This window comes from Oncorhynchus masou, chromosome 13, assembly GCF_036934945.1.
Source record: "Oncorhynchus masou masou isolate Uvic2021 chromosome 13, UVic_Omas_1.1, whole genome shotgun sequence".
Classification (NCBI taxonomy): domain Eukaryota; kingdom Metazoa; phylum Chordata; class Actinopteri; order Salmoniformes; family Salmonidae; genus Oncorhynchus; species Oncorhynchus masou.
In genome coordinates, this window is record NC_088224.1 from 49,468,166 (window position 1) to 49,484,973 (window position 16,808).

The following is a 16,808-nucleotide window of genomic DNA, read 5'->3' on the forward strand; positions in this document are numbered from 1 at the left end:
AAAACATTTAACAAAGATGACAATTATGACAACTGTGGTGATAGACATTATCCAAAATTCCATGATCATCACAGCCCGACACCACACACGTGCACACGTCAGTTATCATGAATGGAAACAGAGCAATCACAAAGGTTCTATGATTGCAAGGTAGTGTAATATTTCAGTTATGTTGAAGCTAATCTCTCCATTCATGTGTTTATTCCTCTCCCATCCATTTTCGCTTTCATTCCTTGTGTACCTACAGCCCACAGATGAGTTGCCAGACCTGCCACTGCGTGTGGCAGAGATCACCAGAGAACAGAGACAGCGGAGGGAGAGGGAGGAGCACAGGACAACTGGCTCCCATCCGGTTACCAACGGCACATGTGAGAATCAAGGCCTGTCTGTGTGTGTACTGTACTCTAGTGTATCTCCAGTATTATTCTATGGTTTTCTAGCTTGGGAACCAGTCCGTCGGTTTAGCATGTCTCTCCCTGCCACTCCTTGTCATGTCAGACTTTTTGACATATGACACAGAGTACAAGGAGTGGAATGGTAGCACAATGGGCCTGGATTTCAGGCTAATAATATTATACATCTGTGGAAATATACACTGAACAAAAATATAAATGCCATGTTTCATGAGCAAAAATAAAAGATCCCAGAAATTTTCCACATGCACAAAAAGCTTATTTCACTCCAATTTTGTGCACAAATTTGTTTACATCCCTTTTTGTGGGCATTTCTCCTTTGCCAAGATAATCCTTCCACCTGACAGGTGTGGCATATCAAGCAGCTGATTAACCTTTCTCGCGCAACCCTTTGACAACATTCCGCTGAAAAGGCAGTGCGCAAAATTATTATTATTATTTTTTTTTAAATATGTAACTTTCACACATTAACCTCTTACATCTATGGGGTCGCTATTTCATTTTTGGATGAAAAACGTTCCCGTTTTAAACAAGATATTTTGTCACAAAAAGATGCTCGGCTATGCATATAATTGATAGCATTCGAAAGAAAACACTCTGACGTGTCCAGAAATACCAAGATATTCTCTGTGCGTGCCCTAGAACGTGAGCTTCAGGCAAAACCAAGATGAGATGGCATCCAGGAAATGACAAGGATTTTTGAGGCTCTGTTTTCCATTGTCTCCTTATATGGCTGTGAATGCGAGAGGAATGAGCCTGCCCTTTCTGTCGTTTCCCCAAGGTGTCTGCAGCATTGTGACGTATTTGTAGGCAGATCATTGGAAGATTGACCATAAGAGACCACATTTACCAGGTGTCCGCCCGGTGTCCTGCGCCGAAATTGGTGCGCAAAAGTCACCTGCCAGTATTTTTCCATGGGATACAGAGAGGAAAGCAAGCTTCCACGAACTGCATATCAATGAAGAGATATGTGAAAAAACACCTTGAGGATTGATTCCAAACAACGTTTGCCATGTTTCGGTCGATATTATGTAGTTAATCCGGAAAAAGTTTTACGTTGTAGGTGACTGAATTTTCGGTTCGTTTCGGTAGCCAGACGCAATGTAGAAAACGGAACGATTTCTCCTACACACAGACGCTTTCAGGAAAAACTGCGCATCTGGTATGTAACTGAGAGTCTCCTCATTGAAAACATCAGAAGCTCTTCAAAGGTAAATGATTTTATTTATTTGGTTATCTGGTTTTTGTGAAAATGTTGCGTGCTAAATGCTACTCAAAATGCTATGCTAGCTTTGCATACTCTTACACAAATTAGTCAATTTCTATGGTTCAAAAGCATATTTTGAAAATCTGAGATGACAGTGTTGTTAAGAAAAGGCTAAGCTTGAGAGCAGACGCATTATTTTCATTTTATTTGCGATTTTCAGAAATCGTTAACGTTGCGTTATGCTAATGAGCCTGAGGCTTTAGTCACAAACCCGGATCCGGGATGGGGAGTTTCAAGAAGTTAACAATACAGCAAATGAAAGATAAACATCTTGTTAATCTACCCATCATGTCCGTTTTCAAAAATACTTTACAGCGAAAGCACCACATATGATTGTTAGGTCATAGCCAAGTTGAAAAAACAGCCATTTTCCCAGCCAAAGATAAGAGTCACAAAAAGCAGAAATATGGATAAAATGAATCACTAACCTTTGATGATCTTCATCAGATACCACTCAGAGGACATCATGTTACACAATACATGTATGTTTTGTTAAATAATGTGCATATTTATATCCAAAAAGCTCAGTTTACATTGGCGCCTTACGTGCAGTAATGTTTTGATTCCAAAACATCCAGTGATTTTGCAGAAATACTCATAAATATTGATAAAAGATACCATTGTTATTAAACAGAATTAAAGATAGACTTCTCCTTAATGCAACCGCTTTGTCAGATTTTTTGTTTTTATTGCGGAAGAAGCATAATCTGAGAGTGGAGCTCAGAACCCAAAACAGCCAGAGGAATATCCGCCATTTTGGAGCCAACAAAGTTAGAAACAACACCATAAATATTCACTTTGATCTTCATCAGAAGGCACTCCCAGGAATCCCAGGTCGACAAATGACCGACTTGTTCAATAAAGTCCATAATATATGTCCAAAAAGCCACTTGTTGTTAGCGTGTTTTTTTAAATTTAATTTTATTTCACCTTTTATTTAACCAGGTAGGCTAGTTGAGAACAAGTTCTCATTTGCAACTGCGACCTGGCCAAGATAAAGCGTAGCAATTCGACACATACAACAACACAGAGTTACAAATGGAATAAACAAAACATACAGTCAATAATACAGTAGAACAAAAGAAAACAAAAAGTCTATATACAGTGAGTGCAAATGAGGTAAGTTAAGGAAATAAATAGGCCATGGTGGCGAAGTAGTTGCAATATAGCAATTAAACACTGGAATGGTAGATCGGCAGAAGATGAATGTGCAGGTAGAGATACTGGGGTGCAAAGGAGCAAAATAAATAAATATATATTAGTATGGGGATGAGGTTGGTAGATGGATGGGCTGTTTACAGATAAGTACAGGTACAGTGTTCTGTAAAATGCTCTGGCAGCTGGTGCTTAAAGCTAGTGAGGGAGATGTGAGTCTCCAGCTTCAGAGATTTTTGCAATTCGTTCCAGTCATGGGCAGCAGAGAACTGGAAGGAAAGACGACCAAAGGAGGAATTGGCTTTGGGGGTGACCAGTGAGATATACCTGCTGGAACGCGTGCTACGAGTGGGTGCTGCTATGGTGACCAGTGAGCTGAGATAAGGCGGGGCTTTACCTAGCAGAGACTTGTAGATAACCTGAAGCTAGTCGGGGTCGCAATGGTGGGTAGTGTATGGGGCTTTGGTGACAAAATGGAGTGCACTGTGATAGACTGCATCCAGTTTGTTGAGTAGAGTGTTGGAGGCTATTTTATAGATGACATCACCGAAGTCGAGGATCGGTAGGATGGTCAGTTTTACGAGGGTATGTTTGGCAGCATGAGTGAAGGATGCATTTTTGCGATATAGGAAGCAGATTGTAGATTTAATTTTGGATTGGAGATGCTTAATGTGAGTCTGGAAGGAGAGTTTACAGTCTAACCAGACACCCAGGTATTTGTAGTTGTCCACGTATTCTAAGTCTGAGCCGCCCAGAGTAGTGATGCTGGACGGGCGAGCAGGTGCGGGCAGCGATCAACTGAAAAGCATGCATTTAGTTTTACTTGCGTTTAAGAGCAGTTGGAGGCCACGGAAGGAGAGTTGTATGGCATTGAAGCTCGTCTGAAGGTTAGTTAACACAGTGACCAAGGAGGGGCCGGAAGTACACAGAATGGTGACGTCTGTGTGGAGGTGGATCAGAGAATCACCCACAGCAAGAGCAACATCATTGATGTATACAGAAAAGAGTCTTCCCGAGAATTGAACCCTGTGGCACACCCATAGAGACTGTCAGAGGTTCGGACAACAGGGCCCTCCGATTTGACACACTGAACTCTCTATCAGAGAAGTAGTTGGTGAACCAGGCGAGGCAATCATTTGAGAAACCAAGGCTGTCGAGTCTGCCAATAAGAATGTTGTGATTGACAGGGTCGAAAGCCTTGGCCAGGTCAATGAATATGGCTGCACAGTATTGTTTCTTATCGATGGCGGTTAAGATATTGTTTAGGGCCTTGAGCGTGGCTGAGGTGCACCCATGACCAGCTCTGAAACCAGATTGCATAGTGGAGAATGTATGGTGGGATTCGAAATGGTTGGTGATCCGTTTGTTAACTTGTCTTTCGAAGACCTTAGAAAGACAGGGTAGGATAGATATAGGTCTGTAGCAGTTTGGGTTTAGAGTGTCACCCCCTTTGAAGAGGGGGATAACCGCGGCAGCTGTCCAATCTTTGGGAATCTCAGACGATACGAAAGAGAGGTTGAACAGGCTAGTAATATGGGTTGCAACAATTTCGGCAGATAATTTTAGAAAGAGAGGGTCCAGATTGTCTAGCCCGTCTGATTTGTAGGGGTCCAGATTTTGCAGCTCTTTCAGAACATCGGCTATCTGGATTTGGGTAAAGGAGAAATGGTGGGGGCTTTGGCGGGTTGCTGTGGATGGTGCCGGGCAGTTGACCGGTGTAGGGGTAGCGATGTGGAAAGCATGGCCAGCCGTAGAGAAATGTTTATTGAAATTCTCAATTATAGCGGATTTGTCGGTGGTGACAATGTTTCCTAGCCTCAGAGCAGTTGGCAGCTGGGAGTTCAGCCCAGTAATCCATCTTCATGAGGCGCAGGCACTTCATCCAGACAAAATCTCAAAGTTCCATAAGTCTTTTAGAAATATGTCAAACGATGTATGGAATCAATCTTTAAGATGTTTTTAACATCCATTCCTTCGTCTTCAGAAAAGCACCGGAACGAGAAGTAACTCTGTTGGGAGCGTGCATCATGAGACCGAGGCTCTCTGCCAGACCACTGACTCAGAGGTTCCATGAGCCCCTCCTTTATAGTAGAGTCCTCATTCAAGTTTCTAAAGACGGTGACATCTAGTGGAAGCCGTAGGAAGTGCAACTTTATCGATATCTCAATGTGTATTCGGTTGGCCAAGAGTTGAAACTACAAACCTCAGATGTCCCACTTCCTGGTTGAATTTTTCTCAGGTTTTTGCCTGCCATGTGAGTTCTGTTATACTCACAGACATCATTCAAACAGTTTTAGAAACGTCAGACTGTTTTCTATCCAATACTAATAATAACATGCATATATTAGCATCTGGGACTGAGTAGGAGGCTGGGCACACTATTCATCCAAGAGTGAAAATGTTGCCCCCTATCCCAAAAAGGTTAAACATCATTACACAGGTGCACCTTGTGCTGGGGACATTAAAAGGCCACTCTAAAAGGTGAAGTTTGTCACACAAAACATTGCCACAGATGTCTCAAGTTTTGAGGGAGCGGGCAATGTTCATGATAACTGCAGGGATTTCCACCAGAGCTGTTGCCAGATAATTGAATTAATTTCTCTCCAACGTTGTTTTAGAGAAATTGGCAGTACATCCAACCGGCCTCACAACTGTAGTCCCCGTGTAACCATGCCAGCCCAGGGCCTCCACATCCGGCATCTTCACCTGAGACGAGCCACCCGGACAGCTGATGAAACTGTGGGTTTGCAGAAGCGAAGAATTTGTCATAAACTTTCTGAAACCGTCCCAGGAAAGCTCATCTATGTGCTCGTCATCCTCACCATGGTCTTGACATGACTGCAGTTCAGTGTCGTAACCGACTTCAGTGGGGAAATCACCTTTGATGGCCACTGGCACGCTGGAGAAGTGTGCTCTTCACGGATGAATCCCTGTTTCAACTGTACCGGCAAGACAGCGTATGGTGTCGTGTGGGCGAGCGGTTTGCTGATGTCAATTTTATGAAAAGAGTTCTCCAATGTGGCGGTGGGTGGGTTCCCCAATGTGGCGGCGGTTATGGTATGGGGAGGGAAAAGAGGTCAACGAACACAATTGTATTTTACCATAGGTCATTTTAATGCACAAAGATACTGTGACAAGTTCCTGAGACCCATTGTCATGCCATTCATCCGCCCACATCACCTTATGTTTCAGCATGATAATGCGCGACAGTGTGTTCCATATTCAGCAACTTTGCACATCATTGAAAAGGAGTGGGTCAACATTCCTCAATCAACAATCAACAGCTTGATCAACTCTATGCAAAGATGTCGCGCTGCATGAGGCAAATGGTGGTCACAGCAGATACTGACTGGTTTTCTGATCCACACCCGTGCCTTTTTATTTTGAAGGTATCTGTGACCAACAGATGCATGTCTGTATTCCCAGTCCTGAAATCCATGGAATTGGGCCTAATTTTATTTCAACTGACCAATTTCCTTATGAACTGTAAATCTTTGAAATTGTTGCATGTTGCATTCATATTTTTCTTCAGTGTATATTCGACATCTTTCGTCATCTTTGAACTGGTGGTAATCTGTCTTTCTGTTGTGTCTGTCTGTAGTAGAGGGAGAGCTGGAGCAGATAGACTTTATAGACAGTTTTGCAGGAGAGGAGGAAGAGGAGGGTAGGAGAGGAGAAGTAGCAGAAACCATCAGCCTCAGCTCCCAGTTCATGGCATACATCGAGCGCCGCATCACTGGAGAGGTGAGTGTGTGTGTGTGATATAAAATAGACTCTGATGAATGGCATATATTCTTTCATCCAATTGGACATGTTTGTATGGGTGACCCCAGTGGGAATCACTCACCCGTACAAGCGCCATACTCCGCCAACTGGACCAACTGTGTGTGTGTTCATGAGTGCGCTTGTGCGTGAGACTGGCCAGTGAGTACAGAACTGTATGTAGAAGGCTGCGGGCCTGTTCATCACGACAGAACAGTATGCCATGTTTAATTCAACAGAAACGGCCTCCCGAGTGGCGCACCAGTCAAAGGCACTGCATCGTTGTGTTGTGGCGTCACTACAGCCTGGGGTTCGATGACCGGGAGTCCTATAGGGTGGCGCACAATTGGCCCAGTGTCGTCCGGGTTAGGGGAGGGTTTGTTGGGTGGGCTTTACTTGGCCCATCGCATTCTAGAGTCTCCTTGTGGCGGGTCAGGTGCCAGCAAGCTGACTTCGGTAGTCAGTTGAACAGTGTTTCCTCCAACAGATTGACGCAGCTGGCTTATGGGTTAAGCGAGCGGGTGTTAAGATTCGAGGCTTGGTGGGTCATGTTTCGGAGTACTCATGACTCGACCTTCTCCTTTCCCAAGCCTGTTGGATTTGTAGCAATGAGACAAGATCACAATTATACATCGAGGGAGAATTATTATTTTTTTAATAATTCAACCGAAACTACTGTTCTGAATGACCAGTTGAAGAACCTGATTATGGAGACCAGGAGCGGTAGTGTATGGTGTTTTGCAATTTGTATTGATCAGGCCACACTCTCCAAACAGGAGCAAACGTACCTCCAAAAGGCTGTTGAAGAATGGTGCGCATCGTTTTAGGGAAACGTGTCAATCAGGGCAAGTCTTCACACAACATAGTAAACATTGAACCAAACTGAACACACTCCGTCTGTGTGTGCACGTTGGTGGTGTGTGGCGTTACAGCGAGATCGTGGCTGGTGTATTGATGACTGTCTCTTTGTAGAGCTCTCCAGTCAAGTCCAACTCCTCCAGAGACTCAAGGACAGATGACCCGAGACGACACAATTCTCTGCAGAACAGGTAGGAAGACGTGTGTGTGTGTGTGTGTGTGTGTGTGTGTGCGTGTGTACACACACACACACCCTATCTTTCTTGTAACTTGACCTATAGCAGTGTTGTATGTGACGTATAACACTCTCACGCAAACACATGAGCCAATCTCTATTGCAGATTCTCAGCCTGTGTTACTGTCGTGTCTCTGTTTCTGGTTTTTAACAAAACAAATTGACTTACCAAATGACTGTGCTCAACAGACCATACAGTCTCCAGTCTAAATAAAGATCCCTAATCTAATCTGTATTTAGTTCGATCACACATCTAACCCCCTCCCTTCCTCACTCTGTCTCCCACCCACCTCCCTCCCTCAGGACTGTCCATGATTCAACCTCTTCTACCTCTCATAATCAGGTAACCCGAGTATGTCTAAATGCTGGGTACAGCTTCCAATACTGTTTATTACTACGTAATTACTACCATGTTTTTAATCTTGATGTATTGAGTCTAAATGTTGATACCGCCTCTCTTCAACTCCGCTCTTCTCTTCCTCGTTCCGCCTCCTCTCCCTCTGTTTCCCCCCTATCTTCCATCCTTCATATTTCTCCTCTCTCTTGGTTTCTCTCCTCTCGTTGTGTTTCCTTCCCCTTCCTCGCTCCCCCCCTCCCTCTTTGTGTTCAGAGAGGGTCAGGGGCTGGGGTTAATGCAGGTCCGAGCGTGGAGCGCGTGCGGAGGATGGCCCAGTTGGCCGCCCTGCGGTACGAGGAGGAGAGGCAGAAGCCACGCTCAGTGCAGCGGGACGCCGTCATGACCTACGTCAAGGTTCCTCCGACTACTATTCAGTTTTATTGTTGATTTATGTCTTGCTCTTGTATCTCTGTTAGTGGGGGATTTAGTGGGGGAGTTGGTGGAACGTTATTGGAGTTTACACTGATGCTGTGTATGTCTGCAATAGCCTTATGTTTAAAAATGTTTAAGTAAAAGATAAATATGAATGGCCTCAAATGAATGACATTCTCTAGCGCTTTTTCTAAGTTGACCTGTTGGAGAGCATTGTGTATGACTGAGACTGGTCTCTCCGTCTCCACAGCACAAAGTGTCTCAAAGTCCTACCAAGCTGAGTCCCACAGAGAACGAGGTGAGTCCACACACTGCGCTCTCTAACTCGCTCTCTCACCTCTTTCCTCTGTTTTCTCTCACTCTAAAGGTCTCACCATGCTGAGTTAATGTATGTGTTGGCATGAAAGGTTCTAGAAAAACAACAAAAAGCACAAGTTTGAATAAACTTTCTCAAGGGCTCTCTGTTAACATGACTACGCATTTTCTTCAGCAGTCATGTCCGGTGTTCATTCCCCCATGAATTCTATGTCATCCCCCTTTCAATTGTCCTCCCCCTTTCAATTGTCCTCCATTAATCCTCCACCTCACCCCACACACACACACACACACCCCCACACACACACACCCCTCTCTTTTGCTCCTATTGTGGTCACGTGCCTTCCTTCACACTCCCTCCCCTTCAGTTATACCATCACTGATTCTTGAGGGTAAAGACGAAACATCTACAACCCTAGCAATGTATTGTCGTTTAACAATAGCAGTAAGATGTCTTTTTTTGTGCCTACTTTAAAATAGGCAGAGCTCTAGACTGCAACCATTTAGTCGCTTCTTGCGACCCTTTAACCTCGCCGGGCGAGTTACGTTTTTTATTGGTCGCACATTCTACCTGGACACCTCAATCAAAACGTCCTATTTTATGGGAGGATAAAACCATGAATTTGTTAAACAATAAAGTGCATTACCCTCATGTCTGTCCTGCTGCTGGTACAGCCTGTTTTGTTGGGGCACTCGCTCTACCCCCTTGTGGGCTCGCTCTACCCCCTTGTGGGCCTCTTGTGATTGTATTACATTGCAATATGCAAATACAGGAAGCAACTAGTTGTCCATTTTAAAGAGAGGAGGGTCTGAATGCGGTACAGATGACATTATTGTGGGAGCACCTTTTCTCAGAGTATGAATTGGGTTTGAATCCTAAGCAACCTGCATGCACATTGTTTGAAGTACAGTAGACTAACATAGCTACTGTAGTAGGTCAAAACTGTGTGCTAGAAACCCCTGGTAGAGCATGGGGTGGGTAGTGTGGTGCTCATATTAATCATGTTTTGGCTTCAGACCAATGCCTAAGTCTCACTTCAAACAGTTTTAATTTCCATATTTTTTTTACACTTTAGGTGATTGTCCAGCATGACACCAATACAAATAAAGTAAAATTACAGTGACAAATGGCAACCAAAGTAATGTAGTTATTAGTAATGATTTCATATTAACAGCTTATTTTCCAGATGGAGGTGAAAAAACAGAAACCCATTGAAGCCAATATGGAGTAAACTCTTTTAACAAGCCAATCGAGAGAGCTCCTGGAAAATACAGAAATAATCAACATGTAGCCAACCCATTATTTATTTACTTTCATTATTGACTGTCACATAAGGTGGCTCGGAGAGCAATGCATGAAGTGACACAAACTGCTCAGGGTTCTGCGCCAGCAGAGGGCCTGTGCTACTTCTCCCCCTGACATCCTGATCATCCACCTCGGTGGAAACGACTTGGGGTACGCCAAGGGGACGGCACTGGTGCGGCACATGCAAAGATTTACAGATGGTCATCCGAATGTTTCCCTGGACAACGGTGGTCTGATATCGCACAGCAGAGAAGCTGGATGTCCCAGTGGGACCAGAAGTGCATGGAGGTGGCCTGGCACTCAGTCAATCAGCAGGGAACACAATCCTCCACCCCACCCTGGGATGTAGGAGTGGAGTGCATCTGACGGAAGAGGGCATTGACGTATTCCTTGAGTTGGTCTCAAGTCGACACCATTCCCTCCATAGTAGCAAGATGGAGAAGGGTGCAATTGCAGTCCATAATTCGGGGCGTTCCTGCGTATGGGCATTCCTGCATCTTTAGGGCTCCTGAGTAGTGCAGCGGTCGAAGGCACTGCATCTCAGTAATACAGGCTGTATCACAACCGGCCGTGATTTGGAGTCCCATAGGGCGGCCCACAATTGGCCCAGCGTCGTCCGGGTTTGGCCGGTGAAGGCCGTCATTGTAAATAATAATTAGTTCCGCCTAGTTAAATCAAGGTTTCATTAAATCTGAAGGAATCTCTCATAATTCTATTGGTCCATTTTTAAGCTGGGACTCGGGGACACAGGCGGGAGCGCTCCAGTACAGTAGGTGGCGGGAATGCACCATCACGTTAGAAGCCAACGGCTGATAAACCCCACAGAAGAGGAGGTACGGGCGACATTGCCGGTAGCTAGCTAGGAGACTGTCTTTTGCCCCCGAAAAACTCAGATAATACTTGTATTTCCCTTTTGACGTAGACAATCAGGGGAAATCCCGACTGCAGAAACCAATGGGATGCTCGGGGTGGGCCTCAATCTCACACTATTGGCAAGACGCTCGCAGTAGTAGACACCACTGTCCCTGACTGTTGCCACATTGGACTGCAACAATGCACCGTGCCTGCGGGCCAATATGTGTGTCGGGACTGGAAAGAGAATGGTCAAAATGTCCTGAACCCAAGACCTTCAGATTGGTTACCACAGTCATAAAATTAGCCTATTTCTACCATTTCTCTTCAGTGGAACTGAAACCATTTAAATAAATAACCTAATACGATCACCAAGCATGTCCCAAACCCTAAAATTGCAAGAACTTGAAACTCTCACTGACCGACAGAGCACGGCCATCGTTAACTCTGTGAGGTCATCTTCGTGTTCACGTCTTGCTGACGGCTTCTTTAGATGGCAGCTAGCTCATAATGGCTTCAACAGAACCAGCTCAACAGATGCGTCAATGGGGACTTACTGTATAGCCCCAGGCTTAAGTAATGTACTTTACACAACAGAGGGATCCACTACCATGCCCTACCACTCAAGTGACATCAGTGAAGCGACAGTGGCTGTGAAGCATCAAAGCCCACCTGTTGTCCCTGGAGTCAGATTTAGCGGTAATAACTAAACAAACCCGTGTACACGAGGTTAGTAAAGGTATGAGCATTTACATGTTCTCTATGCATTAACACATCATTTAGTGCCAGGGAATGAACCATGTTACAGATATACAGTGGCGCAAACAAGTATTTAGTCAGCCGCATTTACATTACATTTAAGTCATTTAGCAGACGCTCTTATCCAGAGCAAGTTCTCCAATTGCAAGTTCTCCCACTTAAAAATATGAGGGGCTTTTAATTTTCATCATAGGTACACTCCAACTATGACAGACAAAATGAGGGAAAAAAATCCAGAAAATCACACTTTCTGGAAGGAGTTGCTGCAGCGGCTTGATTCTTTCTTTCTCTGGATCTGTTTGTTGTCCCTCCCTCCCTCTCTGTCTGGATCTGTTTGTTGTCCCTCCCTCCCTCTCTGTCTGGATCTGTTTGTTGTCCCTCCCTCCCTCCCTGTCTGGATCTGTTTGTTGTCCCTCCCTCCCTGTCTGGATCTGTTTGTTGTCCCTCCCTCCCTGTCTGGATCTGTTTGTTGTCCCTCCCTCTCTAGGTATGCTTGCTCTCTCATTTATACAGCTCGCAAGTTGGTCTCTGCCTTACAGAGAATTCTCTCTTTCTGCATGACCCTTTATGTTATCGTGGACATACTTTTGTTAGGTATAAATAAATTAAGACATGCTGTACACATTTAACTGAACGCTTAAACCTTTTTTTCTCACTAACCTTCATTAGACATGCTCCCTCAGCCCTGTCAGCCTCCAGCTTCTTTCCCTCATTCGTGTCTGCTGTGTTTTTTCCATGTATTGTTATTAAACTCATATTTACAACAACTTGAGGCTTAATAGGTGATTAATCTCAGTCTTAATTTGTTTGTCAAATCTTAATTTCTCATCGGATTGGCCTTCGGCAGAGGTGCTGGCACTGCCTCTCTTGAAGAATTTCTGTATATCCATCTGATGTTAGTCGTCAGCTAGCCTACAGCTGAGAAATTGAGGATAATACAATGATATTGTAAGGGACAGCTGGGAGAGACAACTCACCTTTTCAACACATGACCTACTGAATTGTTTTGCAATGGCCTACTGAATGAAAGCAATTGAGAATGAAAAGACGTGCATGATTTTACGTGGACACAGATCCAGTCGAGTTAACCTCTGAAGGATCGGACCCTTTTTCTTCTTCAATTTTCACCTAAAATGACATACCCAAATGTAACTGCCTGACGCTCAGGCGTTTAGCAAGGATATGCATGTTCTTGATATTATTTGAAAGGAGACAATTTGAAGTTTGTGGAAATGTGAAATGACTGTAGGATAATAGTTTTTTTTTTACTGAACCTTTATTTAACTAGGCAAGTCAGTTAAGAACATTGTTATTTACATTGAAGGTCTAGGAACAGTGGGTTAACTGCCTTGTTCAGGGGCAGAACAACAGATTTTTACCTTGTCAGCTCTGGGATTCAATCTTGCAACCTTCCGGTTACTAGTCCAATGCGCTAACCACTAGGCTACCTACGCCACAAATATAACACATTAGATCTGGTAAAAGATGATACAAAGAAACAAACATGCTTTTTGTATTTTTTTTAGTACTATCTTTGAAATGCAAGAGAATGGCCACAATGTTATTCCAGCCCTGGCGCAATTTATATTTTGGCCACTAGATGACATCAGTGTATGTGCAGTTTGTGACTGATCCAATCAACCATTGCATTTCTGTTCAAAATGTTGTATCAAGACTGCCCATTGTGCCTAATTTGTTTATTGATAACTTTTCATGTTCATAACTGTCCACTCTCCTCAAACAATAGCATGGTATTATTTCACTGAAATAGCTACTGTAAATTGGACGGTGGCGTTCGATTAACTTCTTGACGCACACATCCCGTTACCGGGATCATTTTCATCAACATCCACTGAATTGCAGCGGGCCAAATTCAAATTAGATGACTAAAGATATTTAATTTTCATGAAATCACAAGTGCAATATAGCTTAACACAGCTTAGCATGTTGGTAATCCACCTGGCGTGTCAGATTTCAATAAAGCTTTTCGGCGAAAGCATACCAAGCGTTTATGTAAGGACATCTCTCCCAGTAGACAAAATATTACAAACAGCTCGCAGCCAAGTAGATTGGTCACGAAAGTCCGAAAAGCAATAAATTAATCGCTTACCTTTGATGGTCTTCGGATGTTTGCACTCACGAGACACCCAGTAACACAATAAATGTTCCTTTTGTTCCATAACGATTATTTTTATATCCAAAATACCTCCATTTGGTTGGAACATTTTGTTGAGTAATCCACAGGCTTGAGCGACCACAACAGGGCAGACAAATTCCAAAAAGTATCCATAAAGTTTGTAGAAACATGTCATGTTTTTTATAATCAATCCTCAGGTTGTTTTTACAATAAATAATAAATAATATTTCAACCGAACCGTAGCTTTTTCAAATAGGAGAGAGAGAGAAAATGTCTGCTCCAAGCTGTTGCTCATGCAAAACTCTGCTGGCACCCAGCCATCCACTGATGCGATGTGTTGTTCTCGCTCATTTTTCAGAATAAAAGGCTGAAACTATGTCTGAAGACTGTTCACACCTTGAGGAAGCCATAGGAAAAGGAATCTGGTGGCTATCCCTTTAAATAGAGGGAAGGCATGCAATGGAACAGAGAGCTTTCAGGAAAAATAGCACTTCCTTATTGGATTTTCCTCAGGTTTTTGCCTGCAATATCAGTTCTGTTAAACTCACAGACAATATTTTGTTAGTTTTGGAAATTGTCCAAAACTGTCAATTATAATCTGACAATTATATGCATATTCTAGTTTCTGGGCCTGAGAAATAGGCCGTTTCAATTGGGTATGTTTTTCAGCCAATCACAAAAATACTGCCCCCTACACTTAACAAGTTAACAAGAATTGAAGCTTTCTGCCCATATCAGATATGTCTATGTCCTGAAATGTTCTTGTTACTTGCAACCTCATGCTAATCGCAGTACCCTACATTAGCGTAATTTCTGTGGCCAATGACCTTGAGCCTCCTTGGATGGACACTTCTAATATACATTTTCTAGCTCTAACTTTAGACTTGTACTGTCCCATGAGTGGTAGAAAACTGAGTCTAAGCAACGCTCTGTATTTTCTGCTGGCCCGCCCCACCACCACAGAAAGCCCTGAGCTTGGCTGAAACACCTGCATTTTGGAGCTGCCTTACTCAAGAAAACAAAAATGAGACTAAGTTTGTATGGGGCTTTATGAACTCAATTAATGTTTTTATTTTTTATTTTAAATTGTTTGAAAACTGATGTGGCAGGTATTAATGCCAAAAAACAAGCAAACCAGCCCCACATGCCCTGAATGACTGGTCGCCACTGGATACCTTATACGTTTCATTAACGGTTGCACCTACAAACTTATTCTATCCGAAAGGTGGCAAGTCTGATGCTCAATTTATGGACGCTGTGGACTCGTATGAATCCGACGTCTAGAATTTGAGCTATGTTTTTGAAAGAAATTATAGATCCGGTATAGTGGTTCCCGCCAAGGGCCGGACAAATCATGACCAGAGGCGTGGAGTGTGGTGTACCGCCAAACAAGTTAATTTGCTCATTTTCATCGACATTGGTGTCATATTGGTTTAGATATGATGGTATGTAAATTTGAATGTAACATTGAGCTTCAACCAATGCATATACTATAACCCAATAATATTAGAGCACATCAAGACAAAAAAACATCTGAATTCTGGAGCCCTATAGTGACAGTATAATATAACAAAAGTAGCTTAGTTGTCAACCCAAAATTCCTGACCATCACTGGTTTTGGGTTGTATATCACTATTTTTTTATCATGCATTCCTGCTTGGACATGTTAGATGTAGTAACTTATTTATTGAATGTCATCTCGGTTGTCTGACACTAATTAATAAAGCATTGTAAATTACTTTAATGACTTAAGATGCTGACTCAAATGTATTCTGTTGTGGCACGCTGCACAATTCTTTTGGGGGGGTGCCACCACATCATGTGCTGGTGCCACCAACTAAAGATGTTTGTGCCACCAGGGGAAAGTGTTAGTCTTGAGCCCTGGCTATATATCCTAGCTATCTCCCCCTCACCCCCTCTCCATCCTCACCTCCTGTCTTCCCTGTGTGTTCTTGTCCTCATTCCCCCTCTTCCACTCCTCCCTGCCAGAACGCGTACCCCTCCAGGCGTTCCACCCACACGGACGACTCGGCCCTCTTCATGGTAAGGCCCCGTTGCTGTGCTCCCCTTCTCTTCTTCCCTAAGCCAACAAATGTGCACTACTTCACTCTCTCTCCACTAATTTTAGAACAGTGGTCAATTTAGATTTTTACATCAACAAATGACCTTAAATTCATTGCATTTTCATCTCTTATCAAAATTAAAAGAAACCAATAAATACATTTATTTTTCGAGATATCTTTTTCAAAAACGTATCATTCCATACAATAATCTGTCATGTTAATTTAGAAATAATACTTGGCGACCCCATCTGCAGTTTCCGGTCGGCCACACAAGGGGTTTCTCTCGTGCCCTAATGAACACAACCCTGGGTATTATAACCTTTTCACAGTAACGTTCCTCCGACCCAAACTCTACCCCTCTGGCTCACTTTTCTCTGAGCACAGTACGGTGTAATCCAAGTATCAGCCTGCTTTTGTTACACATGGCTTATTTACAGCCTGGTTTGGCGTGACTTGTCGAGCTAACCATGCCCCTCGGCTCACTTAAAATGTTTATTTTACAACAAAAACTTCAAGTAGTTAGAGCACTTTCATTTACAGTCCTTCGTCTTGAAATGTTAAACTGTTGACATGCACAATTTGTGACTGTCAACAGTAGACTAATGAACAAAATACAATTTTTTTTTTGTATAATGTCCCTTTAAAAGGGGGCTGGCATCAGATACCTAATCGGGTGCATGGAAGGAAAATTGAAATATCTTCACCAGTTTGGGCCAGCACGGTCGTGTGAAAACGCTGTTAGTTTAGTTATGAGATGACCTGCTGCTTGGTTCTGGGTTTCAGCTGGCTGTTGGTATCCTTGCCTGTCCCCTTTCTTTCTGACTTTTTCACTAACCTGTTCCAGAGACAGGAGTTGTGTCCCAAATGGCACCTTATTCACTATATAGTGCACTACATTTTACCAACGTCCGTAGGGC

General features: G+C 43.4%; 1 protein-coding gene across 6 annotated transcripts in view; it reads left to right on the forward strand.

Moving 5' to 3' along the window:
• Window positions 1–16,808, forward strand: part of LOC135552480 (DISP complex protein LRCH3-like) — a 75,763-nt gene that overhangs the window by 39,658 nt on the left and 19,297 nt on the right. For 5 of the 6 annotated variants that reach the window (XM_064984141.1, XM_064984139.1, XM_064984140.1 and 2 more), the window contains 7 exons: window positions 248–368; window positions 6,437–6,579; window positions 7,570–7,646; window positions 7,994–8,033; window positions 8,301–8,441; window positions 8,710–8,757; window positions 15,818–15,871. In XM_064984141.1, the coding sequence (XP_064840213.1) occupies window positions 248–368; window positions 6,437–6,579; window positions 7,570–7,646; window positions 7,994–8,033; window positions 8,301–8,441; window positions 8,710–8,757; window positions 15,818–15,871 (624 nt within the window). The remainder of the gene's footprint in view (window positions 1–247; window positions 369–6,436; window positions 6,580–7,569; window positions 7,647–7,993; window positions 8,034–8,300; window positions 8,442–8,709; window positions 8,758–15,817; window positions 15,872–16,808) is intronic. The other variant, XM_064984142.1, reaches the window with a different exon arrangement.